The sequence below is a fragment of the Temnothorax americanus genome, unplaced genomic scaffold (genome assembly GCF_048541705.1).
Source record: "Temnothorax americanus isolate GAGA-0224 unplaced genomic scaffold, ASM4854170v1 Scaffold2, whole genome shotgun sequence".
Lineage (NCBI taxonomy): Eukaryota > Metazoa > Arthropoda > Insecta > Hymenoptera > Formicidae > Temnothorax > Temnothorax americanus.
The window spans coordinates 4,472,220-4,488,621 of NW_027509338.1; the positions used below are offsets into that span (position 1 = coordinate 4,472,220).

At 39.3% G+C, this 16,402-nt stretch overlaps 2 protein-coding genes across 4 annotated transcripts in view; both read right to left on the minus strand.

The window, feature by feature from the left end:
• Positions 1–7,886, minus strand: part of LOC143897191 (cilia- and flagella-associated protein 298) — a 56,354-nt gene extending 48,468 nt beyond the window's left edge. The window contains exons 1-5 of one of the 2 annotated variants that reach the window (XM_077405627.1): positions 7,433–7,886; positions 6,558–6,707; positions 5,312–5,397; positions 5,061–5,231; positions 4,535–4,750 (exon numbers count right to left, since the gene is read on the minus strand). In XM_077405627.1, coding sequence (XP_077261753.1) covers positions 4,535–4,750; positions 5,061–5,231; positions 5,312–5,397; positions 6,558–6,707; positions 7,433–7,571 — 762 coding nt within the window. In that variant the 5' untranslated portion in view covers positions 7,572–7,886. Of the gene's footprint in view, positions 1–4,534; positions 4,751–5,060; positions 5,232–5,311; positions 5,398–6,557 lie in introns of both variants that reach the window. The other variant, XM_077405626.1, reaches the window with a different exon arrangement.
• An 864-nt stretch (positions 7,887–8,750) lies between these two features.
• The window catches only part of Cv-c (RhoGTPase activating protein), a 218,550-nt gene continuing 210,898 nt past the window's right edge, over positions 8,751–16,402 (minus strand). Inside the window, exons 11-16 of one of the 2 annotated variants that reach the window (XM_077405574.1) lie at positions 12,739–14,455; positions 12,311–12,648; positions 12,044–12,195; positions 11,370–11,654; positions 11,000–11,179; positions 8,751–10,787 (exon numbers count right to left, since the gene is read on the minus strand). In XM_077405574.1, the coding sequence (XP_077261700.1) occupies positions 10,673–10,787; positions 11,000–11,179; positions 11,370–11,654; positions 12,044–12,195; positions 12,311–12,648; positions 12,739–14,455 (2,787 nt within the window). In that variant the 3' untranslated portion in view covers positions 8,751–10,672. The remainder of the gene's footprint in view (positions 10,788–10,999; positions 11,180–11,369; positions 11,655–12,043; positions 12,196–12,310; positions 12,649–12,738; positions 14,456–16,402) is intronic. The other variant, XM_077405575.1, reaches the window with a different exon arrangement.

Consider the following 16,402-nt stretch of genomic DNA (forward strand, 5'->3'; position numbering starts at 1 on the left):
TGCGAGTATACTATAAATTAACCGAAGACACAGGCTCGAAAGGAAACTTTTTCGAGCTCTTTCGCTCTCTCGCGGAAATAAATGTTCGCAGTTCCGTTACTTCTGTTATTTTGTTCTATTACAAAATTAGAGAAGTTCCGATTTGTAAATAAAAGTTTAATCTAGCGTGTATCGCTTCTGTCTATTTAGAAATCATTAGATTGATCGTGTACTCATGAAAGCAATGTGATCGACGTACGAAATAACGTTATAAAACGGACAAAGAGATGAATGATTGGAGTAATTGGAGTAGATCCTCGCAACAATTTTTAAAGAACACCGATTATAAGGGAACAATGCAAGATTTAGTTGTTGGCAAATAAATATACGATTATGCAAATGACAAATAACTGTATATATATATGATTAATTATCTGTCTAACTAGATAAAGGGCTAATCCTCTTTTTGTATGTAAAAAATTATAGCTAATAGCTTAGTATATGTGTATATAAATCGTGCAATTCTGTGGTATGCCTTTATGTCAAATACATTTGTGACATATATAAATGTGCCGACTGTAAAATATCATTTCTTTTTTTTTTAATAAAGTTTCTTCACGTGTAAATTACCGCAATTCTTCCTTGCATATTTATCCGCATCTCAATTTATCTTCCGCGTTAAAAGTAAAATTAACTCGGTCAAATTTACCTGTAAACAGTTCAGAATAAACGTTGCGTGTCCGCGTGATTGTAAAACACTATACGGAAAATGGGGGCAATCGAAGAAAAACTACGTCGAATATTTATTCTTTCCCTGTAATGAAATAATGTATGGAAACGTTTGAATTATATATATATATATATATATATATATATATATATGTATGTATAATGTTTTGCCGTTTAAGAATTTCCTCGCCGTAATAGAAGCGCGATGCGCACATCGTTAAACCGTAATAAAATAATATCGCCGCCACCTTGCGTGTCACGGAACACTTCGTGCCGAGGGCATCACTCGAAGGCTCTGCTGCGCAAGAACGAAATGGTTCTCATATCTGCCGTTCACTCATAATACGCCCATGCAAATTAATCTACTGCGAAAACCATTTTCTGACCTTGGCGAAACGAATACAATTTTACCTCTTTATAATCTTAATCTTGCACAAAATTGCGGAGCGAATAAAAAATTTTTTTTAAAAACAGAGATTCTCCATGGAATCTCCTGATGATTCATATTTTTGTGGAAATATAAATTTTTCTCTTTGCATTTCGTTAGTTATAAATTAATAAATAAATATAAAACATGATTTTGATAATAGAAAATAGTTTATATTAATATCAAGAGATAATTCATATTTATAATATTGTGACTTCTAGACAATCAATCATCACGATATTAAGTCCCAATTTTTTAACTTACATTCTCATCATATTATTTCCCTTAAAAAATATGAATCGTATCGTTTTGATAAAATAAACAATAAATGCGGTAATTGAATTGTCATCAATCTATATTCGCAGCAACTGCAGATTAAAATCAAGTGCGTCCTGTCAATCGCGCAGCTTGTCGACATTTGAAGGGTTCTTCATAATGCAAGCACCGCGTTAAATGCTCACGTATCTCAATATACAAAGAGAGAGAGAGAGAGAGAGAGAGAGAGAGAGAGAGAGAGAGAGAGAGAGAGAGAGAGAGAGAGAGAAAGAAGTAGAGAGAAGAAAGGGGAGAAAGAGGAAAACAGAGAGAGGAGGGGAAAGAGATGCAATAAGATAGTATTTCCCATTTACACATGTCCCATCAACGCGTCGCAAAAAGCTAGAACTGACACGGTGTTTAATGGAAAGCCTTAGCTGTTAGATAAACATATAATGGAAGCTTTCAGACGTTGGTTACGTGATATTACGTGATAGGGCAACCAACCAGCGAATAACACGAAAATCGAGATACGATCACACGAGCGAATTGTATCATAAAAGACGAAAGGGAGTTAATGGAGTTATATACATTGAATTAGTAAACTTCCGTAGAGATAGAGATATAAATAGAAATTGCGCTCTTCACGCATTGTTAATTATAAGCAGTTGCTTGAAAATAGCAGCTTAATATCGATATGTATCCTATGCCTATTACGCTCAACAATGAATTTTTGAAGAATGCTAAATCAACGTACAGTCTTCTCTCACGTAACTTTGTGAGGTATAGTGTTCTGTAAAAATAATGAACAAGCGTGGATATATTTATCATGAAACACAATAGCATACATGTTCTTTTGTAGATATATCGACCGAAAGTAAACCAACTGTCTCATGGTCTCATAGTCGAAAAACATCGATCATTACATTCTATAGAGAGATGTATTCCAGAATTACGGTAAAAATTCTAGCGCGATAGAAATTCCGCTTTCGTTTTCCAAGAGAAAATATTGGAACTTAGGGATGGCATTGAACAAACTGAACAAATTACAATCGTTAACAAACACTGCGGTCTCTTTCTGTCAACCTCTCAAGAAGAGCAAACGGAACGTCGTGAACATTTCACAGACGCAATTTCTCGTGCGACACGTGCCGACTAGACCAACGCGATTATTCTTAATGAGATTCTTAATGAGAATATTTTTTTCCGTCCATTTAAGTTCTAATCTTTTTACGACGGGGTAAGATACCAAGTACCAACAAGCAATCGATTTTATGAATTAAAGAAGCAAGAACATTAATTTCTACTGTGTCCATTGACCAATGCAATAAATAGCTTTGACGGAATAATTAATTATTACAATGTCTAAGAAGCTATAATGTCTTTCTTCTAATTAATGTATAGTAGCAGGACGATTAGTTAAAACCTTTCTAGAGAAATAATTTGCTAAGTGCTTTGAATTTGACTTAAAAAAAAGGAGCATGCTTCAACATCAGTATGTCTATGTGCTTTAGGATATTCTTACTGTTATGTAATAATAATAATTGCCGTTAATGTTATTTATTATAACTATTATTGATTTTAATTTGATATAATTTACAAAATTAATATACTTAATACAGCTATTTTTTGAAACTTTGAAACAATTTTGCTAAATTATTAATTCTGTACAATACATAAAAAATTCAAAATTTCAAGAGACAGATCTATATATATTCTATCACATTCTTTTGGCCGCAATATATAATTTCCGCACTTGATCAAAGTTTGATTAAGTTTACATACTTCCATCAAAGAAACGACGTAAAAAGAAGCAAGATAAATCTTTGAAAAGCAATTCAGTCAGTTTAGCCTTTGACGAAACTATGACCTATGATTATTCAAGCGAACAATAGTTTGGGAAGATTATCATACCTGTTGATATCTAGAGAGAAATGTTCATGCATCCCACATAGTTTAGGATAATAGATTAAATAAAACATGAAATATTTAAATTAAGTTATCTTAAAATATTAGCGTCTTTTAATAGATTATTGATTTTTGTACGTTCGCTATACATGGAAGTCGTACTGAAAGCTATTTGCTGCGACTCCAGATCGATAATGGAAACAATGGAAATGGGACATTTGCTGCTATATGAGTTCGTCACACCTACCTATCAGTCTCTGCAATTGTCCCCCTGACGACTAATTTAAATTAATGTGCATTTATATAATATTACGTTACTTATTTTACATTTAAATTACTGAAAAGAAGCACAAAAATATTTCTACGTAAATAAATAAAAAATAATTTATAGATATTTCTAGATATGTACTAAAACAATTAGATTACAATTATTACGTGTAAAGAAGTTCATAATTCGAAGATATATCTTCATAATTTGAAGATGTCTCCATTTTAATATAAATAAAAATAATTAATGTAGAGAAAAACTTTATGTTTCGATTTTATGTTGTAAATTAAACTGTCGCCTTGTATTAAAATATTGTTTAAATTAAATCGTACTTATGGATCGTACTCGTGCAATTCTGAAATTAAATTTATTTCTATCCAATGCTTTAGAAATGTTAAATTATTCAGTTTCAAAAGAAAAAATTCGCAATCGTGGAAAGCACGTGTCAACATAAGATAGCTCAAAAGATCAGTATCAGCTTAACAAGCCCGCGAGCTGTTTTTGAAATAAGCCACCCTAGTCCGAATAGGGCGCGCAGAGGACACGCGTGTGATCGATAGGCATGTACTATCTTTTCCTAAGCACGATCAATGGAGGCGTCTTATATAGAGGCGGTACGTTCTCGCTTTAGAATACCTCATGAGTAGTAATCAAATCGATTCTGCTTAATAATTCTTTGACATGTATTGCAAATTACAATACCCAGTTATTTTATTGACAAACTATTACGAAACTTAGAAAATTCTGTTATTATTTCTGTTTGTAATTTGCACGTGCATTGATTTTATTGATTTTTGAACGAGCAGTTAGGGATAAAACAGAACGCGTCAAGCTCGACTACAGACTTGATCACCGTTTGTCGTTAATGTCAATGTTACTTGATAATTTGCAGCAATAATAATAAAATTATACCGTATCCTGGATGAATCGTCAGAGATTTTCATCGATGTGTAAGGAAAAATACTTACCTGCAGCTGTTCTTGACGACGATACGCGTGCAGCATTAATTGCTTCCGCTCGTCTTCCGACATTAACGGCTCTCTCGCCGGTTTTCCAGATCCTCTCTTCTGTAGTTTTACGATCACCTTGGTCTTCTCGTTATTACCCACGAAGTCCTTCATCTTCTTCCCAGGTAATAATTCCTTCCCGGAGAACCACAGTTGAGCCAGTTGCACATCGATTACCTACAATAAGTGCGTGCTTTTACACATGTCAGAGAAGATGTCGCCAATTTTTAGCTTAATTTCTTAGCAAACAACATATAAATTTAAACGTTTTCCAGACTAAAATTCTTTTTAAACGCCTGTAAAATATTTTTTAAACGTTTAAAAAAACGATATTTAATTAAATTTCCCTATTACATATTATATAATAAACATTTTGTAACTCTAAAAAGAGTGCTTAAAAAATTAGAATATTTTTTAAATGCCAGTTTTAAAGCGTTTGTGTTGTTTTATATTGCCATATCGTTCATCAATTTTCAAAAAGCAATACCTCGAGAGATGCTTGAGTACCGGTGAGATCTTCGGTATTCTCAAACTCTTTACGTATCACGTCATGTGGCGGAAGTCCCATCGGATAAACGATTGTCACGGCGCCTCTTAACAAGTCCAGAGCTTCTTGAACTGTCTTTTGGGTAACCAATTTCTCTTGTTGCACTAATTTCTGCGAAATAACATTGAAGAATTTGTTGAACAACCAGGAGTTTAGCAAGTGTAAAATGTAACAAATAAAATTGGATTTACTTTCGATGTCATGGCACGTGCATCCTCGATAGTTTTCTTCAGCACCTCCTGCATCTTTTCGTTGGGTTGTCTACCGTTTCTACGACCTATATTTAAACTCGTTAGTCTTCAATCTATCATGTGAGATGCATACAATTTGAAATACAATCCCTAATTTATTTGCTCATTCTTAGCAAAATTTTATATTGCTAAGAATTGATATAATTGAGAGATACAAATAAAATAGATAATAAATATTATAAATTACAAACTGATATACTAAAAAACATAATGAGTACATCATACTTTGCTTAATTTACTAGCTTGGTAGGCCCAGTTTCACAAACGTCGGTTAACTTCTAACCTTAAACCCAGTTTCACCAACGTGATTTAATCTAATCGGTCGATTAAACTCACTCTCCATCTCTTTCCAACTGTTCCCCTTATGCCCATTTCTACCAATGTAGATTAACTTTAATCTTGGTTCAACTTACTTTCTATCTTTTTCTAACTTTTAGAACTAGGAAAAGATGACAGGTAAGTTAAACCAAGGTTAAAATTAACCTGCGTTGATAGAAATGGACATAAGAAAGAGACGAAGAGTGAGTTTAATGGACCGATTAGATTAAATCACGTTGGTGAAACCGGGCCTTAGAAGCAACTCACTCTTCGTCTCTTTCTAATATCCGTTTTTACCAACACCCGCCTTAATGTGCATACGTGGGTCTGTCACGTTCAACGCTATTTTTCCCTACCTTAAGATATCTTAAAAAATCTAAAAAAAATTCGTGAAACAGCTGTCTACATTGTAGTTGACGATTTTATAATCATTTTGATAAATATCGTTTATTCAATATCTTCTGACAAGCTCTTGCAAGTTTTACAGTTACAAACGTCACTTTAGCTCGGACGCCGTAGACCCATGTATGCACGTTAAGGATTAACTTCGATCTTAAATTAACTTTTACCTTTTATCTGTCTCTAATTTTAAAATCTAGAAAAACATGAAAAGTAAGTTAAACCGCGATTAAAGTTAATCTGGTAGAAATGGACACGCGGGAGTTATAGAATATAAAGAGACAAAGAGTGGAGTTAACTTAAGGTTAAAAGTTAACAATAACGTTTGCGGAACTAGGCCAGTGGGCCTTAGATATTATTGAAAGAGACTTAAGCTCATTATCAATTATGTTAAAAAGACGTTCGTTATAAAACCTATTTATATCCGGCGAAAAATATATATGTTACATTATTGTTACATGTTACACACCGATCTTGTCTCTGTTGAAAGTCCAACCGCCCATGGGCACGCACTTGTCGGCCCATTCGTCCTTGAGCTTGAGCTCCTCAACCTGCTCGTCCGTGAGGCCCATTATGTCAGGCGGTAGCATCACGCCGTGCTTAGCCAGCTCCTCGATCTCTATTTTTTCACGAAAGACGAAAGTGACGACAGCCGTGAGAAGAGAGCGTATACGAGAGGGAGAGCGAGCGCGCGCGACCGGCCAATAAGTTTTAAAGTCCGTATAATTATCCCGCGTGACTAATATCACACCGATGCTCAGGATAGATGGGTTCATAAACTCAGGCAACTCGACTTTCTTATTACACGCTGTTATTACCGGCCGCGAGTGTGCCCCGAAGAGATAATCGCTAATGGATTTTTCACGTGGATGATATTCCGACTGCGAGGCCAGGGCCGGGCAGGGTCTGACGCCGCGCGGTCGGCGCGGTTCGCCGGTTCACCTCGTGCCACAAAAGCTCGTAAAAAAAAAAAAAAAAAAAAAAAACCACAATCGATTCTGTCCTCGTTGCTGCTTGTACTTAACTTAGAAATACTGTTCAACATTTTCTATAGCTTTGCTCCAAATTACTGAATATTAATTCTATATAAGAAGGCAACAGTATCAATTAAAATATAGTGTATATTGAAAGGATTTCTTGCTCGTCCGGTATATTAAATCTCATATAAAAAAAGTAGACTCAAAGAATGATTTTCTTCATTGTTTAAATTATTAAAATAGAATTATGATGATTCTTCAGAATGACCGAAATAATTCGGAATTTCAAAAACGTATATTTTATCCCGCTCTATAATAAGTACTTAGAATAACTTGCTTTTATGAAGAATACATATAATAAATTTACCATAACAAGTTCTCGAAATCTTTAAACGACCATTGTAGATCACTGCGATGTCACGTACGACATCGTCCACACTCGCCTCCACGTGGGTATCATATAAAAATTGACTGTCGTCACCTTTCTTCACGTGTAATCTCACCATTTCTGTTCGGGTTACAACTTTTGATCAAAACTGAAATTTCTGCTCGATAAGATTAACGTAATAAGTCGCAATTTAATATCTTCGCTAACTCGAGATTTTTGATTGAGACAATGAATATATTATGACAATCAATTCGATTTAAATGTTGAAACATTCGGCTAAGTGCATCCAGCGAGTTGTTATGAGGAACCACGAGGAACTAAACAAGTCCAAGTATCCAACATATATTCATATTCACCCAACAAAAGCAGCCTGAACGACAGGAAGGGTCCATGGTAACACAAGCTATCGATTAAACAATGCGAATATAGCTGGCTATCAATGTGAGAGAAATTGGAATGAAAAGGTCGTATGATAAATGCTGAAAGAAAAATGAGAATGATCAGACAAGCAGTGATAAAAGGGAGACGGATCGATAAGAGAATAGGAAGATATTACTTAATGAGTATATAACTTTGTGTGTTGCTCATTATTATATAATATACATATTTACATTCTAGTGGAACACGGATTACAAGAATAAAGACGTTCATATATCGTTACAAATATGAAGAAACGTCGACGACGAATCTCTATTGTCATCGCGCTTCTACTGGCGTTTTTGACACAAAAATATGATATATTTGTATGATTACTTAACGTCGATATATAATATATATATATAGTAGCAATTAATAATATATTTTTTAAATATCCTCGGCGCAACGCGCTGCACAATAAAAATCTATGTCGTAATCCATAATTCTCGGCTATAATGTAAGTGACTAGTATTACGTTAAAATACACTTAGAGTTTCAATTCGATGAGGTGCATCTTACGCAGGTCATTTTCTGTTTGAGGTCCAAACAAAGGTGATCCATGGACGTAACAAACGAATTGGTATTGATCCGTCTCATTTCGACATATCAAATAAAGTTTCGTCGCATTACAAATTATCATTGAGCAACGCGCTGATGCGCGATAGAACTTGGCATTCTCTTTCCTTACATTTTTGTCACTTTTATTTCGCACGGCTAACATTCCGTTCGGTTATTTGTTACGCCCACGAGATGGTCCCTATAGTAATTGTTGTATACGGACATGTCGAACAATTAAACATCCTAAGCGCGTGTCTTTAAAGTCGCGGGCGCAATTGGTCGGCTCGCAACGATTCCGGAACAGACACGGCAAAAACGGATATTTTCATTTTCATAATTCATAACTCTTAACATCGATACGAGTAACAATGATAATTGCTTATGTCGAGCGGAGTCGTTCGCCACTCGCATGACAGAACAACGAGATTTGGATACTTATGTTTTACTCAAAATCCTTTCGCATTGCTTGAACTGCCGCGGCGATCGTGACCCCGGCGGTAAATCTAACGATAACGAGCAGAACTGCACGGTGCACTGATTTGTTTACGTCAATCGCTACACGCGGAATATTTTTAATCTCACAAAACTAAAGAAATTTCGAATATTTTATCGATTATAAGTCAAAAAAGTAAAATTGTTTGATGTTATAAAAAAATAGACATAATTGAGACATAGCCACAAATTATTTTTGCTTAACTGTATGCTCATGACGTATTTTTCCACACAACAGACAAATGGTGTGCGAAGCAGCGCATCGTGCAATTCCGACAATGAAACGACGTAATCTCTTTTACATACATGTAACAAACACGTGCTTATAAGAGCACGTTTATAAATAGACACACGTGTAAATGCGTACGCGACATTTACTTATTCGCTCTTCTATGTGTGGCAACATTTATGACAGAGGAAGAAAATTCCTCAATCTCGAGACATATGCCAACTACTACTTGTGATACACTATGTGATAGAAAAATTGACATTTGGTCCAACAAAAATATACAAAATGCATATGAAATTTGTATTTTCAGACAGCACCCTATCTAGGCTTCGTCCTATTTTTAGGAACCTGACGGAAACATTAATCGATCAACATTGTCATTACAAATGTATTACGTACGAATACCGTCAACTTAGATGCGGTTTCATTTAGAGCTTTCGCTGTAACTAATTGGTGCATTCTACAAGTCTGAATGATCCTGTATAGCGACATTTTATTATAACAAAACTCGGTCCCACGGATTCATTTGTTCATCTTAAAATTTTCATCAGTTATAGAAAAATGTTTGACACAAAGTCTAATAATAAAATTTTGCCGCACTAAGAAATAAAATATTTGAAAAAAAAATTTCAGTTATATTGTAATCTCTATATTATAGTTTGTAAAAGTCGAAACAATGACATTTTATATTAGGAAGTTTTTATTGATTAAGATGTTATGAGAAAATATAGTTAATATATCATCTCTTATCTTGGTCGTGCTTTCACATATCTCTATATCTTATTTTTATCGAAAATATGAACTTGCTACAGTATGGAATAAACCCATGGAGTCGCTATTCTCATATAAACACATACACATAGTCGTCGAAAACACCGAATGACGTTCATCTTCTATCTCACAACCGGAAGCGTTTATATTTATCGACCGATTTTTCAATCTTATTAAAATGCGATCAAATTAAAAAACTGCAGCGTGACGCAATTTCAGGAATCACTGCGATCGGAATTTGATAGAATTGATAAATTCTCAAACAACAACATTAAAATTGCAAAAATAACGTGTCGTCCTTTGTATCCCAAAATAGCTGATTTGACACGCGTAAGCCATCTTCATTATTAAAATTGTTGACTGAGATTGTTCATTCTCATTCTTTATATCCCGCCCCTTCCAACTTTCATGACAAACGGACGGTAAGATCTTTGGACAGTAAACGCGCGTCATACGGGGCATTCTATCACTATACTACTATATGATAAAATAGATTGCTTATCTCAAGTTCAAAAACATTTGTTGAACAAAGCTAACTACGACATCGGTGGGTTTTGGTGACTGTTCGATCGAGATTATTCTTCATCGATGGTAGGCTGGACTTGTAGTGCGTCCTTTAGGAGCCTGTGGTCATACTGCTCGTCGGGTACTTGAAGAGTGGACATAGAGGAGGTGGAGGAAGAGGCGGAGGAAGAAGAGGAGGAAGGAAAGGAAGAACCGTGCAACGATACCTGTTGCACGGTACCCTGTTCTCAAACTTTGCTTTCGGGCCCATCGGTGGTATGCTTGAAAGAATTACGGATTTTGCTTAAGTGAAGAGCAGCGATGTGTCCGTAGCTCTTATTGTACCATTCAGGTGTGCGACCCCTGAAAACAAAATGATTCCAATTGGATTTTTGTCTAATCCCAAGTTTATTTAGTCTTGTAATTTATTTCAAATAAATATATATACAATAAAAAAAAAATAATTAATATAAAATAAATAAAAATAAATAATTTGCTTTAAGTAAATTTGTGTAAAATACTTCTAAGTAAACGTTAAGAGTCGAAGAAGATTAAAATTATTCAAACAATATTACTTTGTATCGACTCTGGATAAATGCATAATGCGGGATTTGCCGCTGCCACATGGTTCGATAAGATAACGTGAGGCCAAAACGATGCCACGAGTTCCTCCGAGCATGACAGGGGCGTCTGGATGTTGCACCGATGTTTCGACAATGACGCAAGCACCTTTGGGAAGATCGTTCCGCCAGGATCTGCAAAAATTAATTATACTCGTTAGAAACTGTAAACATTTTTGTAAATAATTCAAATTCTCGGAAAATAAAATATTTATTTATAAAAATACAATAATGCAAAAATGTGTTTATGTGCATGTATAAATAGAAAGAATAAATAATATAAATATGACAAATGACGTAATTTAATAATTTTATTAAAGCTTACCTTACTATACAATAATCTCGAGCGGGCAGCGGACTCATGTTCCCGGTGGCGTATTGGAAGACCTCGACATTGGTGTCCAGCTTAGTCACCAGTCTGTATTTTAAAAGTTGCGGATCCCAGATGTGTCTTTCTCTCAGCACACGATGTAACAGCTCATTTGGCGGAGCTTCGACTTCGGTTGACACTCGCCAGAGACGAAGCGGGTGTCCATCGCCGACCTTTTTGTACGCCATTTCTACGCTATTGTCGGCAGGATTGCTTACCGTGACCCAGCCGCGACTTCTGCTAGAACGGATTGCAGTCTCTGTTTAGCGCGTGCGCATCCTTTATTATTATATTTATATTATTTACTCATTTTTGACTTGTTATATATATATAGACTCGATATACTGTATCTTTCCTACTCTTTCTTTCATTATATTTATATTTAATTTAAAAACATATAGACCCGTATTCTCAGTTCACTTTTATTGATAAAAGCGCACTTTTATTTTTGAAATGCCATAGCATATGTAACGTAAACTATAGCATCTCAGAATTAAAAGCAAAATGAGAGAACACGGACTATATTGTATTTCTAAAAATTTTAAAATTTTTATCCGCTTACATTAATTTTATTTTTAACATTATTTACTTTCACGAATTAATTAAACATAATGACGATATGTACTAACTTTTCTCGCGCTTCCTTCAGCAACGCCGTGGTGCAGGCGTACAGGTAACCCCTCCAATCCTGCTTCAATTCCGAGCCGAGTTCTTCCAGCGCGACCGGAATGCTCTCTTCCATGTAATTAAAGTGACACTGCGTCAGCATGTCCGACGAGACCTGAAAGAACCGGAAGAGACTTGAACCCGTGCCCATCCCACTCGTTCGCGCGCCTAGGGTCGAACCGAACCCGCGAGCGATCGCGATCGACGAATGACGACGCTTCGGCACTCACCATGAATAATTCACGATGCAACTTGACCAGATACAGAAGACAGTCGTGAGCGGCTTTGTTTTCCGACAGTTCCCGCTGATCGGGAATGCCCACGGTCTTTCGCCTACGTGGGGACACGCTGCTCGACCTGTTGGTCACGTTCGTGTTGCTGTGGTTAAAATGAAACAGGCTCGGGGCTAGACACACGGCCAGATTCGAGGCTGTCATTTGGTTGTAGGGCGAGTTGCTGGCGACGTGATTGAGGAAGTCGAGCAGAGTCTCTAACGCCTCACGATGTTCATCCGGAAGCAGCAACAGGACGCACTGCACAGCATCTGGTCGCAACTCCACCGGTACATCTGCGAAAGAAAAGCGATCCATTGCAAAGTTTCTCTCTTCGAGCGGTCTGTAAACTAGAAAACAAGCTAGCAAGAATCGCGCATACTTACGTTGAAAAATGGCGATAAACGTCTCCGAGAGCTTGTTCGTCAGCAGAGCCTCCGGCAACTCCCTGAAATACTGTTTGACAAGATCGGCGACGTCGAACGCCTGCTGCCCGTCAAAATTGATATTGTCTCCCTGGGTCTCCGTCATAATTTTCAGCTTCTGTATCCTCGACTTGACGCCGCTCTTTCTGAAAATGCCCACCTGATCCAGAGCGTTGGCTCTCAGCCATCTCAGAGCGATCTGGATACACTTAGGTAGAGCTTGACCGGTTCTCTGTAGAGACAGCAAGAGCGGCACACCGAAGACCGTCTTGTCCTTGTAATCAGGCGTCTTGATTTTCCTGATGAACTTCGGAAGCTCCCAGTTCCAACCGGTGCGATGAGTCGGACAGTACCGTTCCATGCACGCCGTGAGTTTCAACAACGCCAGTTTCCTCAGGACCAGAAGTTGTCCGCACGACATGGAAGCCATCGCTCTAGGACACAACGGGTCCAAAGGTTCGGGGTAGAGCGACCCTCTCTGGAAACTGTGCCACCTGACAACGGTGCCCTGCTTGTGCCTAGGCGATTCCTCTTCCGGTTCGGAGTCCCTACTGGCCACGGTGGAGCCACTCTCTTGACTGCCGGCTAATTCAGAGCTCCTGGACCTGGATTTTTCTCGGTAGACTGTTACCTCCTTAGAATGCGACTTGTCCCTATGCGAGTCATCGCGGCGTCGGAAGCTCTTGCGCATCTTGTCCTCCCGCTTCGAGGTCGCCGCCTTTTCCTCCTTGTCCTGAGCGAGTTTGTCGCGATACCTCTGCGACTCCTTGCCGAGGTTCAGGCTACCGCCGCGGGTATTAATCGGTGCGTTCTTCGTCGGTGTGGAATTTTGAGAACGCTCCTTGGAACTTTGGGAACGCACGGTCACGAACTCCAGCACCTTCGCGTGGTTGCTGTTAGCGTCGCGGAAGTACCGATGTCGCCAGTTCGTCGGCTGGCATTCGGAGTCGCTCAGCGCGCCCTGGTCCTCTCTGCCGCGATGTAGAAATCGGCGGGCGCGATTCATCTTCGTGCGGGTCGGCTTCGGTGTCGGTCCACCGCCCTGCGAACCGTCCGAGCAGTAGCTGGAGGAGTCGTCGCCGAAGGGACTGGGCGCGTTCGCCAGCGGCGACGGCGGTAAATGATAGGGTGAGGCCGGGAGGGTGACCGGCGAGCCGGGAATTTGCAGAGACCCGGCCGACAGGAGTTCGTTGAAGGAGACCGGTGCCGGCCCCGTGGGCGACACGTCCACGCAGTTCAGCTCCTTCATCTTCTGCTGCATGGACATCACGTCGAGCACCTGGGGTCCGCTGATCACCACCCCGTCGCGATTCTGGCGCTTCCGCCGCCGTGACTTCAGGGACTCGACGCGCCTCAGGAAAGCCTTCGCGCCGTCCCGCAGCCTCTCCGAGCCGGACCTGCGAAATCGCGTGCCGTTCTCGTCGGGCACCGTTCCCGGTGGCAAACTGCCGTACCGCAGATTCTCCAGCATGGTGTCTTCCGCCTCTTCCGCCTCCAGACGATCCTCGATGGAATCGTCCTCGGACGCGGCGTTCTGCCCGGCGATCGCCTGCAGCCTCTCGACGTTCGCCGGTGTTACGTCGCCTATGCGCGACCAGCGTCTCGTCTTTTTCTCGAAGGTCCATTTTTCGCTCAAGGCGCACTGCGTGTCCTCGTCGGATTCGTCACCGCCACCACTCTGTATCATAAATAACGACACAAAATTTAAAATAAAACGAGTTTTATACATATAACAACCAATATAATATGATAATTATAATATATATCAACATGATAATTCCTTGAAGTTGTATTACAATGTTCTATAATAAGTAATAAAATTTTTAAAAATAGTTTATTAATTTTAGCCACGGCTAAAACATTAGATTTGAACCGATTACTGTGCAGATAGCACTCATAATAATTACTATATTTATAACAAGAGTGTCATAGTTATTCTGATTGACCTAAATTTATAAACAAAAAACACTGGCAAAATGTGATTCACCAGTCTGAATCACGATCCGGATCCAGCTGAATCTGGATCCGGGAACTTGATTCGAACGAGAATTCCATTCGTACGTGCGGCTTTCGCGAGCGGGGAGGCCTGCTTCGAGCCCATTTATTTCGCGCGGAGGATAATCCTGTCGCGTGCAAGGTGCGATTCCGGCAAGCACAAAGTAAGTAATAAACTAGCCGGTCGGCGCGTGTAATCCGTAAAAGCCTGGACGTTTCTTCCGCGGGATTACGGCGGACTAACAAAGTGGGCTCGAAAGAACATATGTGACTCAACGTTATCCGACGTTTATACGAGAGAGAAACGTTACGCTCGAAATAAATGATACTTATCGAACGCTTAACGAACGATGGTGTTTCGTAATCGGTTCGTAAGCAACGAAATTAAGGACCGCCGGCCATTGGAGAACAGGCGGATCGCGCCCAGTGCTCTATAATTAATTGTAGAAAGTCTTCCGTGCGCACTTTTACCGCTCGTAATCGGCGATGGGGTTCTCGAGGTCGCAAGTCAAGCATTTCTGCTGCCCTCGATAGTAAAGAGAAAAAAGAAATTGCCGGCTCGATACCACGAGGTCATCAGCTCGCGTAATAAGAATTGAACGGTTTCCGAAGGAAACCGACAGACCGGGAGATTTTTCGACAGAAGTCGCTATTATCATGTTAATTATGCGTATCAACAAGATAAAAAGAAAATTTTATTATTTTATGGAATCAGAATATTGCCAAAAAGTATGAAAATTAAATAATCTTGTGTAAATGTGATAGGTATATATAATAATTTTTGTGATATCAGTTTTGTAGCCCATATCAATTAAAAAAGTGTTACAGGAGGAAACATCCTAAATTTCCGTAACGTCAAAACAGTTTACGTCCTAATTATGTCTCCTAAATTAAATTTCATTGTGCCGTCTGAAATTTATGGCCGGCTATTACTGACTTACACCATTTCTCCACTCAACGACCCGTCAGACGAACTGACACGAGCCCGAACCGTGTTCCTAATTCATTTTGGGAAGCTTCGCCATTCGGGAGAACGATCGCACGCTTTTATCACCGCGGTAAATCCCGTTTTATATAGGAAACACAGCATTCCCCCAAGGCACAGTTACGATATACGTCGTAAAAAATAATTTACTAGAACGATCTCGCGCGGCGCGACGCGGTGATGGGTGACGCTCTCGAAATGGGTTTACGCAGGTCTCCGCCGCGGTGGACGAAGAAAACGAGCAGGGCTTCGCCTTTTCGCGTCTCTCGCTGCTCTCGCAATACTTCTCGTTTTTTCCTCGTTCGATTACGCGAGTGACCGAATAATAATGTGAGGCAGCGCTTCTTCTCGAGGATGTGGGCCACGGATAAAAATACGCGGCATTGCACGTGCGGGATATCGGCCGGGAAATAAAGCGTGGGCGACGCCGGCAGAAAATAGATTTTTGAGATTTCGGAGTGCATTTCGCGCTCCGTGTTGGCCTAACGCTGCAAGGTGGGGCAGGCTTTCGAAATCCTTCCGTCGAAGCGACGGAAATAAAATCGGCCGGATGACGTCCGACAGCGACGTCGTCGACGACGACGACGACGACGACGACGACAACGGGGACGACCGCGGTGACAAATGTCGGGTCTTTGATGAGGC